Raw genomic sequence first — 12,435 nt, 5'->3', positions numbered from 1 at the left:
GCAATTTACCATTAATTACCAGTCATTCGCTTCCACGAACTCTTTCTTTCAGAAAGAAACCTTTCTCTGCTCTGTTCTGTTGTTTTGTGCACGCGTGTTTTGAAGAAGGCATTACGAACGAATCTAAATTAAAAAAGTGGTATTAAAAGGGAAGCAAAACGTATGTATCCCTGAAAACACGTTGCCCTTTTCTCAGTGAAGAGCTCGATGGTGTTGTATATTCTTGCTTTCCTAACCAGCTTAACTTGAGTTTAAGGTTTCCTTAGTTAGCGCTTTCAGTATTCACTGTAAAAGAGTCTGTGTTCCCAATCAGGTAATGGTGAGGATGAAATGTATTTCTTTAACCACTACGTGTGCGCGCTTCTGAATTTCGTGAGCTTCCACCTGTTGATAATACCATACTTGGGAAAGAAGTGGAAATTGTTCAACTGCGAGAATGGTGATAAAGATGTGCAATTTCTCTCTGAGGTCGTATGGATGCGGTCCGGTGCATGCGAATGAGTAAGGTCTCTCTTAATTCCAATTCGAAGACTAGAAAACAGCTTAGTCGCCCCACCCGTTCCTTTTCTCCACCACTACTATTCTCATCCTGTGCCATTTCAGATGACCGACTTATGGGCGTTTTCTTCGTCATGACAAAGAGAACGCCTGAGTTGTTGGCGCACGAGATTCTGTGTCAAACGTGCAAGCCGCAACAAGCAAAAGTAAAGGTGCCTGGAAACGTTAATTAATTGCACGCAGTATTCAAAAGCAGTTATTACGATCAGTATCACAACGTTTTACACATTCAAGCGGGAAGCATCTCGAGTAACATCAAAAGCGAGATATTGCCTTCGCATTTCTCTCTTGGATCCCACGCGCATTATTAGATTGCCACTTCGGCGACTATAATGAGTGCTTGACAGTCAAACGAATGAAAATTTCCGAAAAGCAACTGATAGCATGATCTACTAAGCAATCAAAAGAGCGTAGCAAAACTATCACAGCCCATGGTTATGAGCGAGGTACAGTCCGAACATGTGCCAGCGAACACACGTGAGACACCATCAGCGACGCCAGCGCAGCCTAGTGGTAGTTAACGAAAGTGTCGTCAGAATCACGCTAATCTCAGAAAAAGAAAGTAATCAGAAAGACAAGAAGCAGCTGTGTGACTTCGCAAAGTTGTGACACTAAGCATTCCCTGAGCTTATACATATACCCTCGAATGCATCTTTACTGCCGAGACTTTTAAACCTCCTCTCGCCTCAACCGTTGGTTCCTTCGCGGTGAAACTGCGCCCGGAGCTTAGACTTTGTTGTAACTTATGCCTTGCAGTAAGTCTTACAACGGTACATACCTAGTTTGCAGCGCATAATGCAATCCCAGAATCGTCTGCGGCGGAATCGAGGGGCCGAAAACATCCGACGCCGGGATTCCGCCGATGGCGCCATCTGTCCGCGCTCCGGGCTACCAGGTGACTACTGTTGTCAAGCGAACTAGAAGTCACAACTTACATCAATGTGCAAGCTTCGTGTGCAGTTTCTCCGCAAACGAGCCAGTGATTGAGGTGGGAAGGTTTTTAAAAGCCGCCATGGTATAGCTGCATGTCGCGATGTGTCCCGTCCTCAAAAGTTTATGCGAAGTAAGTCTGTCAAAGAAATTAATTTATTTGCATCCAAGGGCGTGTTCATTGAGATTTGATAGTGCGCTCTGTAATCCATACATTTACAGCTAGGCTACCTATATCTTTTCCAGGATGCATAAAAAACGGCAATTAATTTTTTTTCATTGGCGCGTACATCTCCTTGTGGTAGATCACATGTGCATACTCACAGAACTTTCGGCTGCATATTTCTAATTGTTCGTTTAGGTAAATGCAAATAACTTCGCACACGAAGTTCACCATGCTCGCTCACTTCCTTTCCTGAGCTTTTGCGCGTCATCACTTTAGCCACCGAAGCCAAAGTTAACAGAGGCGACAAAACCTTAACACCAACACTTTTCAACATAGATACCCTTCACAGTTGACAGGTTGCAAACAAACGGCGAGCACGATACGAACAGTCCCTTTGAAACCCCTCGAACACGAAGCGAACAAGCTCTTATAACGTGTCCATATGTCCGGTAACATTTCCAGCAGCGCTAACTACTGATGTTAAGGTATTCACTGCAGTTGACCAATGCGTCGTGGTCTCGTTCAGTGCAGCTGAGGTGAGCGTAGTTGGCAGGTCTTCGCTGCAGGTCGGCCCGAAGTCGTAGCCTCGAATCAAGTATACAATCAGGTAGGCCAGGCCGGATCCCGTGGTCAGGCCCACGCTGTACGAAAGTGTCATAATGTTTCCTGAAACGAGGGAAGGGAGGTTTAAACACTTTTCACCTACACGAACACTGAAAAAGAAAGCACAGCATTCGACTGCATTCATCATCATCATCAGCCTGACTACGCCCACTGCAGGGCAAAGGCCTCTCCCATGTCTCCCCAATCAACCCTGTCCTTCGCCAGTTGCGGCCACCGTATTCCTGCAAATTTCTTAATCTCATCCGCCCATCTAACTTTCTGCCACCCCCTGCTACGCTTGCTTTCTCTCGGAATCCACTCCGTTACCCTTAATGACCAGTGGTTATCTTGCCTTCGCATTACATGCCCTGCCCAAGCCCACTTCTTGCTCTTGATTTCAACTAGGATATCAATTATCCGCGTTTTTTCCCTCACCCACTCCGCCCGCTTCCGATCTCTATCATTTTTCTTTTGATAGCTCGCTGCATTGTCAGTCAACTAAGCCAAAACTACGGAGAGAAGGGTTTAATCATTTGAAGACTGACTTGAAGCTTATTAGCACAAAGTTTTCACATGATAAAAGAAGGAAAAAATCAGCCTTTCACCTAAATTTCAAAGTCAACACGAGCGGTACAGACAGAACAAAAAGCTTTCTTTTTGCAATTTCTTAAACAACTACACAGGCAGAACGACATAGGATACAGGAAAGCCGCTGACAGAGAGCTCCACTTACCGCGTTTTATCAAGAAACATTTTAGTAACCACTAGGTCAAATGTATCTATAAATGTAGGCACGATTCTCAAGCCCAGTGCCACGTTGAGATATCATGAAAACTGTAGCATAATGGCAACACAGAAACAAAGTGGGAGCTAGCATACATACCATACCAGAGAAGAACATTAGAAAATTCCTGAATGTGAACAGTCCGAAAAGACGGCAATTTTTCAGTCGACATTGACTCCGCTCCTCGACTAGCACTCTCGCACACGCACTTATGCGTAGTAATGACGCCTATAGACACATAGCGCTATTTCAGAAGGACAAAGTAAGCCAAATTGCTTCACTCTACTAACAGCACTTTTTCCGTATGCAACTCTTCTATGCAAATTTATTTTTACTCACTACACAACTTCCTACCTCTCAGAGAAGTTGTGAAATCAAGTTACTTTGTTCCACTACAACACGCTCTTTCACTTGAACCTGCACAATCGTTGTGAAAAAATGAAAATTTCGTGGGTTTTCTTTTCAGATGTGTAGCGTTCATAGAGGCCTCAGTTCAAGGAAGCGAGCAGATTAAAGTTCTACTGATCTTCAAGAGATCTAGAACGAATGCATTCCGAGTCATGCGGCATGGCTCTAATGGAAACCCCTTAGACTTTATTTTTGACAAATGCTGCACTACACCAGGATCGCAACGTTTCGACAGGAGACAGGAAAGGACACGGCATCACGCAGTGAAAATACGCAGTTCTAGATTCAGTGGCACGACGAAACGACTTCTATGTTAAGTGCCCAGCATCCTCTCGGCAGGGCACAGAGTCAGGTTGCAGGCTGCTTCTGACTTTACCGAACGGCTAAATCTTCAACACTTTCTGTTTAAATGATAGCTTTAAGAAAGCTTGTACTCTAATTCATGCTACATCTTCCTACATGGAATTCACTACGGCATTCCTTTATGCAGCAGGTATTATAAAAAAGAAATGTAACAACAGAAAGACAACTGAAATGCCAACACAAAACCACAAACGTTTCAGCTCCTGGAAAAAAATACAGTCGACGTTTATTGACACTTCTAAACGGCAGTCTCCGCGCCTTCGAAGTAACATTAACCCACGCTTGTGTTGAACTTCCGCCAGCTAAGACCTTATTTTGATGTCCAAGTTTCATTTTTTGCTGGTAGCAACTTCCCTTGATGAAGGTCATATGAAGGTCTACTTGATATTTGGGGCTATTATCAAAGCTCGTAAATGCTTGAGCACCCCTCTGTTATCCAGGTGGTCCTATGCCCGCACTGGTGCCGTGAGCTCTCACTGTAGGCGATGTGTTACAGCGCGAACTGTATAAAGAATTCTGGCCCGTTAGATGACGTCCGCAGAGGTACACTTGTGCACTGTGTTGGCACAAGTGCAATGAAGGAGGATACTGGACTTCGCAGAGGTTTACCTGCGCACCTGAGTGGACGGAACGATGGGGGAAGCCGAAATACCAAACACGAAAAAGTCCAAATGTAACCGTATAATGTTATTTCAAGCATTATTAAAAGGGCTCTGAAATACCTTCGGAGGAGACCACACCAACCTTCTCAATCACTTCCATTGTATTGTCACGAACCCTTAAGCTAAACAGTACACTTCTAAACGCAGCAGAAAACCCACAATCACGCACGAAAGTTGCGAGCTCTTCCCGGCAACCTTTTCATGCTCACACCCTCCTCCGTCGCTCGCACCTGCGTATACAAGTTGAGAGATGGCTATTGGTCAGATTCTTTCAGACGTCACGAAGATACCATGACCGCAGCCAATAAGTCGCGTAGCTTCGCGGTGGTCAGGAAGCTCCTCCCCAGAGGTGGGGCACGCGGAGTAGCCTCGACCATCCAGCGCGCAAAAAGATACGAGATAAGCGGGAAAGGCGTGAAGACGCTTAAATTCAAATTTTGACTACATATAAATCAGCCTCTACAAACCGCGTCAAAAAAATTCTTGCTGGACAATATTCGTGAAGCGGGGTGCTTGAACACCCCAGGCATACCGTAACTTTATTGCAGCCCCTTTCAGAGCCCCTTTAAAGGAACGGTGTGCAAGTACCGGTCAGCTCCTTCTGGTCGTCGGGAACCCTGCTCGGGGCCAGTATCATGGGCAGAGAGCCGAGCAGGCCGTTGCTGACCCCGAGCGCCACGGACAGGAGCATGGCCCACAGGTCGGACGTGGTGCTCCCCTGGTCCCAGCGTGGCATCGCGCACAGCGCCAACAGAGGCACCAGCACCACGCGGCTGCACGAGAGCCACACCAGCTGCCCCCGGGACCAGTCGTACCGGACAGAAGCCAGCACCTGCGAGCGATGCCGAGATCAGTCACCAGCAGCCCTGGAAACGCTGTGCTAAGGAGAGTTACACACGAGCTAAGCCCGATGCGAACGATACACTCTCAACAGAGAGGAATAAAAAGGGAGTAAGTTGTTTTTTGACCGAAGCGGCGGCCTTGTGGTAGAGCATCCGCTTCGCATTCGTGAGGTGCTGGGTTCGATCCCCAGTGCCGCCGGGTACCCACCGGTTTTCTAATGGGTACAAGATTTCCCCAGGCCTGGTGCTCTGCTCTCTAGGGTGAGACGCTTGGAAAAAGGGTCTGGACCACTGTGGCACTCCCTTTTACAGGGGAGAGTGCGCTAGAGGTTAATTTACTCCCTTTTCACTTCCATGTAGTTATATTTGTCTTTAGAGTGTCTGACTCGACCATTTTGGCAATTACGCGAGTGGGACACCGAAAGAAGGAAGGCGATGACCTTCTATCAACGCGACATTTACCGTACGATATGTTTCATTAGAGGTTATAGTTAGATTATTCAAGAAATTAATTTATTCAAAACTCCGCCGCGCTGGCTCGGTGGTTAGGGCTCTCGGCTGCTGACGTCGAGGACGATGGACCGATCGCTGTAGTCGCGCTACGGTGGAGACGAAACGAAAAAGACGCCTATGTGCTGTACGATGTCAATGCACGTGCAAGAGCTCCAGGGGATCCAAATTAATCCGGACCCTTCCACTACAGCGTCTCTCATAGCCTGAGTCGCTTTGGGACGTTAAACCCCACTAAACCATAAACTGTCACCGTTATTTAGAGTCTTATTTTTTTTATTTTCATCACTGATACATTCAGCGACCCGTATGAATGTTTTGGCGACAGCTGATAGCTAAGCAATAGTGATCAAGAAGCATGGTCACTCTGATCTTCTACGGATGACCAGTCTGAAGGTCTGAATACCCCTACTGCGCATGCCCGATGTCCACAACGCGTCTGCAGCTTGCAGAGAGGACGAGAGGGGAGTGGAAGAGTCGAAAGAAATTGCCATTATAAAGGCAAGCTACCGTAAGTTAAGTAAGTCTAGAACAAAGGCTCTCCAGTTACTCTTTCCTTTCGTCAGCCATGGAACGCGGTTTGTAAGAAATTCGAGTTCAAAGAAAAAACACAACTAGCGTCCCCGTTTCCAAGCACTGGCTGAAGCTTGCATTGTCGAAAGTGAAGGTTCAGTTGCTATTTTTCTGCTTCATAACTGTGAATTGCTATTGTGCCAAAAAAAAAAGCCCCACTTAAATTCTTCACTGTAGCATGTTCTGCAATATTTTGCTTTTATTTCTGTCGTTGTTATCTTGTTCGACAATGGTTAATACTGTAAGCACACTAATCGTTTTCTGCCTCTTCGCACCCCCAGCCCCCCCTCATTTTTAGCGTGTTCAGCTTTCGTGAAATAATCTGAGGATAAACTTCACTTCATTTTAATTCAGCTGCAAGTAATCGTTCGAAAATCAAATCGTACCTCAGAGAAAAGCAGCAGAAGCGTCATAACAATTATATTTAAGCACATTGAAGGAGGAAGAGGAAGCGACGAGATTCGATGAAAACCTAGAAAATTCCTCAGCTAACGACAGCTCGTCGCTAAAGCGCATAAAAGGTTCGCCGGAGTAAGAGTACTTGAAACAATGTCGCTGCTTTGTGAAACAGCGGGCGACGATCCGAAGGAACGCCACGGGATGGCGCTAGTATCGCGATAGCTTGTCTTCCTTATGCTTTCTCTTGGAGAGTAAATAACGCAGCCAATAACGCGACGGCCGCTGCTTTCATTACGACGGCAGCAACAGCAGCAAAGATCAGGAGCCGTTCGGAGCCAAGCCGAAGCCGGACCAAAAGGCTGAGGAACAGTATATACAGGAGGACGCCCTCAAAAGGGGGCGTCAGACAGTGACTTTCTATCGAAGGAGCTTCTTGATGCGAAGTCGGCCGTGCGTGCGGTATTGCGTCAAGAAAGCTGCGGACAGGCGCCAGAAAGAAAGCCGGGGCTGATAAGTAGGCGGCCCTAGATGGAGTGCTTTCATAAGAAAAAAAAAAAAGAAACATAGGCAGTCGCGAAGAAACTTAACAGCCACAAACACACACGCAAAAAGCGAAGCAGCGAAGAAGACGTGTGGCTCCACCTTTGAACTGAAGGGTCACTTCCGAACAGTGACGAAAGTTGTCTTCACGAAGCAACGTTCCCCACGGAGCTCTGGGAGAAAAAAATCAAAGCGTCAAAGCACAGGAAGTCGAAAAAAAAAAGGGTGTCCACTGGGGCGAGGCCGAAACCTGCAAGGAATAGAAAGTTTTGAGTGGGCCGTCGGGCCTTGCGCTTCCGCGGAAGGCAATATTATTGGGACACACCCATCAGCGAGAGCAGTAACCTTTACAGCACCGAAGCATGAGGCTCCAGTTGTTGAGTAGGAAAGAAGGGGGAGTAAAGTCCGGGCGCGAGCACGAAAAGTTACGTCCGAGATTATTCTCAATTTCGGCGGATCCGAAGGTTGTTTCACAATTTCCAAAACTGCAGCCACTCGTCTCTCACACCCTCCCCTCTTCCCCTTTCCCGCCCAGACCAATCCGATCTTGAGCGAAGAGCCAAGATGGCACAACGAGTGCCTATTGCGTAAACACGGCAGCTGCCGCCGAGTATCCCGGCAATATCCGACAGCTTTTCTCAGCCTTACCGTCGCCGTTTCCACGTTTCTAGATTAGTCGTTTATCCTTTTACTTTTGTTTTTCTCTTGTTTCACCCAATTTCTTCAGCCGCGGAGACATCCTTTTTTCTGTCTTTTGAGCTGTTTTGTCGTCTATACTACGATTCTTCAAGAGCTTCTGATTTTTTTTTTCCTGTTCGCCACGCTACATTGTTCCAGGCGCTTCCAGACACAAAGCTTTAACTTATACTTTCTATTTCGTGACTTCTTTTCATTTCCTGCTATTTTTTTCTAATTTTCGGCTCTTCGCGGATTCGGCTAAACGCGCCCTCTCTGTCGCGTGATTACCTGGCGGGCAATTTCGGCGCCGCGGTGCCTACAGAGACGCTGCTCCGCTCCGTTCCTGACAGCTTGCGTTATTTTGTGTTTTATTTTTTTTTTCTTCATTTTACAAGTTTCCGAGTCACTTACCCTGCCTTACTGCCGCCTCCTATGCGACTTCTCCTGCGAACTTTCTTGTTTCTCGCTTCAACGCTTCAACTTCAATCAGTCCTGGAGGTTTGCCTTGTTTTCCTCACTCTCTCTCTCTCTCTCTATCTATCTAGCTATCTGTCTTTTTATATTACTTCCGCCATTTCGCTTCTACTTCCGGCTTTTCCTCTTTTTCCCCTCTTGACAGTGTAGCCCCGAGGCCTGGGGTAGCTGCCCAGCTTCCGCACTTCCTTCGCTTGCCCCCATCCCTCTTCATCCCAACTCACTTCCTCACTGGCCTGAGCGCCTAGTCTTTTTCTGAGAAGATTAAAAAACGGATGGCACAGCAGCAATAAGAAAGGGAAAGAGGTTGGAGAGAAGGGAAAATTTATAAAGAAGACGGGGTTAGACTGTTTCGGAGCCACTCTTTATAATCGCGTGTTTCACACAACGTGATCGGGATTTCCCCCGTTGTCGCACTGCTTCCCCACTGCTGCTGTAAGAGGTCAGGTGCTCCATAAGGTGACGCTCCTGCCACCACAAAGGATAGCCTCCATCCGTTTCCCTTTTTCATTGATCTCTTAAAGGAATCCAATATGCCTTTGCGGCGTAGGGACCAAACGCCAACTTAAGCAAAGCAATAGGGAAATCTTCAAGCCTGTCGACAGTGAGTTCGATGAAGATCGAGAGGAGAAGTAACAAGGAAAATCAGTCATCCTATCCTTCTCTCCAGGTCTTCAGGTTAAATCGCCTGGACACTACCGATAATATTCCATGTTGCGTTTACAATGCCAGCGTATTAGGATCTAAGCCTTTCCTTGTTCCGTTTCTTACCCCTAGATTTATCCCTGAGCAAAGCAGAATCGCCCGTCTACTGTGCGATGTCAGCGCACGTTGTAGAAACCCTGGGGGGCAGAAATTAATTCGAAGCGGTTCTTTTGGAAGTATCTCATAATCCATGAGCAGCTTCGAGACTTTAAACCTTAAATGCCATGCGATACCACACGGTGATATACCGTACCGTACTGTACCATATTGTACCAAACCATTACAATACCATACCATTTCATACCTTAGCACATCATACCCTTAAAAAAAAATTTTTAGGCAGTCCATACACTGTCCATAGACTTCTGTCTATAAAGTCTAGAGACTCTCTATATACAAATCCTACAGAACAGTTTATAGGCAATAGAAACGCTGTAGGCAGTCTATTGACAATATGTAGATTTATGGCCGTACACGTTTAGTAGACTTGTGTCTATAGACTAAGTATAGACAGAAAGAAATATATATAGGGCGGCAAGAGTCTACTAGAAGTCTATAAAGTGACTATAGACACTTTTATAAAGGTACCATGCCTTAGCATAGGGCAGCGTACCATACCGTGGCATACCGTGTGATGCCATACCATTCCTGACCATATTGTACAATACCGTACCTTACCATGCTATAGCATACCTGACGGAAGCCAACAGTTACCGAAACGAAGGAGCATGGGGGATGTTTCCTTTTCTGATTTGCGGTGTCGGTTACTTAGAACTAAAGTGTTATTTTTATGGCTTGAAGATTATTCATGAGAAAGAAGAAGAAAAAACCACCACATGCCCCCCGGTGAGATCCGAACTCACGACCTCCGAATAGAGGGTTTACAAAAGTAGGTCTGGCAACACTGACAGGCACGCTGACCTCGCCTGACCCCGCGGTGGCGGCCATCTTTGGATCGCTTCGTCCGTCCGCTCCGTGTCCGTCCGTGAGTGCCCGCCGTTGTGTCCGTGCTTGTAACGTTGTCGCCAAGTGTACTGTGCGTGGAACGGATTTTCAATGTCAAGCGAAGTCCTTTCCTGGTCTAGGGACCTCTCTTTTGTCCCTGACGGTTTGTGCCAGCGACGGCTAGAGGCATATTTTGAGAGCCGAGGCGTGGTGTGATGCGTTATAGTGAAGTCTTTCCCCACATCTCTGCGTATTGCAATAATCTACTTCTTTCTCAAAGCCGGGTTGCTTGGGAAACCATGGAAGGAGACCTGCACAAATAATAAACAGGTTTTGTCAACAAGCACCACATTATAGCTGTGGATGCTATACTTTATAGCAATACTGGAAAATCTGATCACACGAACTCTTGCGCGAAGCAGGCATGGCGCGGTGATAGCTGATTTTTAAAATTCCTTATCATTTCAGCACAGTTGCCTTTTCCCGAGGCTGCCCATTTCAGCTCTTGCATATGAGGTTAAAGCTTGAAATGTCTTCTAAAAGAGAAAATAAACAAGAAATCGTCATCTTTACAAAACCAACTGACTTTTCGGGTGGCTGTCAACTAAGAAACCATCATGGGATTCGAGAAAACCCACTAGAGTGAAACGCAAGCTTCGTTATTTTGTGGATCGAGCTGGCAAGTATTCATAGGCACAGACTACAAACCTGAGCTGCGCGCTCTGGACGCGTACCGGACTTCGCACGCGTCATCAGGCGATAACATCTTTTGAAACGGGCAGGATGTGAGCATGACGCTACACGTGTGATGCCTCATCTTTTCCTGCTTTACAGGACGCCGCGGCTTTGGCAGGCGCTTTTGTAGCGTGAAACAGGCAGCTTGGGCGCCCTAGGCAACCATTTTGCCATCTGCACAATGCACGGCCATTTCACACAATGGTTTGAAAACTAGCTTCGGTAATCATGCCCTTGTAATAAGTCAAATAGACAATGGCGAATGCAATCCACGTACAAAAGGCTCCAACGGATCTATTCGAGCTTTAGCGTTCGTTACACATGTATTGCTCCTTCTCCAGTGTCATTTTCCATCTCAGCACCAGCTTTCGTGAAGTTCACAAGGCTCCATTGCACGCAAAACAACCTCGCTGTTTCAGGTGATCGCGATCGCGTTCTATGAGCTATCTCCCAGTCAGAGGTACATGCCGTAATGCCTGACATGCTGCAAGTGACACTTGTAAAGCCGATCAAGAATGCAAACAAACGGTCGTATACACACCTTGTTTCCGTGCGCGTCAACGACGCTGCGCTGGCTGCAGAAAGGCACGCAGCAACATGCTGGCATTCCGAATGGAGCTTGGTGCTAGCACCGACTGTTGTGATGCCAACAAATGACGCAATCACTTGCGGGAATTCCAATGAAGCTCGCTGTGCGTGCACGAGTTCCACGAGGGCTCACGTTGGCGCGTACTCTCCGGGTACAGTGAACTGTCCTCCGAGAACTCCGGAGAGCGCGGACGGACTGAACCAAACATGGCCGCCGTGCGCTGTTAATGTTTTTCTCGCTAGATGGCGCTAACTTTTGTAAAGGGTCTATTTAGCCGTCTGCTCCATATGTAGCATTCCACATCATACCAGTACCATACCATACCATACCATACCATACCATACCATACCATATCGTTCCATACCATATGTAATAATTCCTTGTTCGCCTTGCTCACTAATTGTTTCATAGTTACCGCCACGTTCATCGCAGATAGACAGGGTGGGGAAACACTGAGCGAAACGAACAAGGTTCAAGCGGGAGTGTAATTGTGGCAAGAAGCTCTACCGCTCTGCATGCTTCAAATTGCTCTGAAAGAGCTGAAATTGCGTCGAAATAGCCCGGATGTCGATATAGCCACGGGAACGGTGTGACGTCACATCCACCGGAAGTCGTCACGGCATAGTGTCCTCGGCTTTCGCCTCTCAACATTTGAGTTGCCAAAGTGTCCTCGCAATTTATTGTACAATACCGTACCGTACCATCCTATAGCACAAATGACGGAAGCCAACAGACACCGAAACGAAGGAGCATGGGGGATGTTTTCCTTTCCAGATTTGCGGTGTGATTGCTTGGAGAACTGAAGTGTTATTTTTATGGCTTGAAGATTATTGATGAGAAATTAAAAGAAAAAAGCAACACATGCCCCCCCGGTGGGGTCCGAACCCACGACCTCTGAATTTAGCCGTCTGCTCCATATGTAGCATACCACATCACACCAATACCATACCATACCATACCATTCCATACCG

General features: G+C 46.9%; 1 protein-coding gene across 1 annotated transcript in view; it reads right to left on the bottom strand.

Annotated features, from left to right (window-relative positions):
• Window positions 1-2,081: 2,081 nt before the first annotated feature.
• Ent3 (equilibrative nucleoside transporter 3) overlaps window positions 2,082-12,435 on the bottom strand; it is a 192,805-nt gene continuing 182,451 nt past the window's right edge. Inside the window, exons 9-10 of the mRNA XM_089588345.1 lie at window positions 5,063-5,306; window positions 2,082-2,320 (exon numbers count right to left, since the gene is read on the bottom strand). Coding sequence (XP_089444471.1) covers window positions 2,082-2,320; window positions 5,063-5,306 — 483 coding nt within the window. The remainder of the gene's footprint in view (window positions 2,321-5,062; window positions 5,307-12,435) is intronic.

The sequence above is a fragment of the Amblyomma mixtum genome, chromosome 4 (assembly GCF_055824585.1).
Source record: "Amblyomma mixtum isolate Tamu chromosome 4, ASM5582458v1, whole genome shotgun sequence".
In the NCBI taxonomy this organism is placed as follows: domain Eukaryota; kingdom Metazoa; phylum Arthropoda; class Arachnida; order Ixodida; family Ixodidae; genus Amblyomma; species Amblyomma mixtum.
The sequence above is the reverse complement of the archived record's forward strand: the minus strand, read 5'-3'. Positions and strand labels throughout refer to the sequence as shown.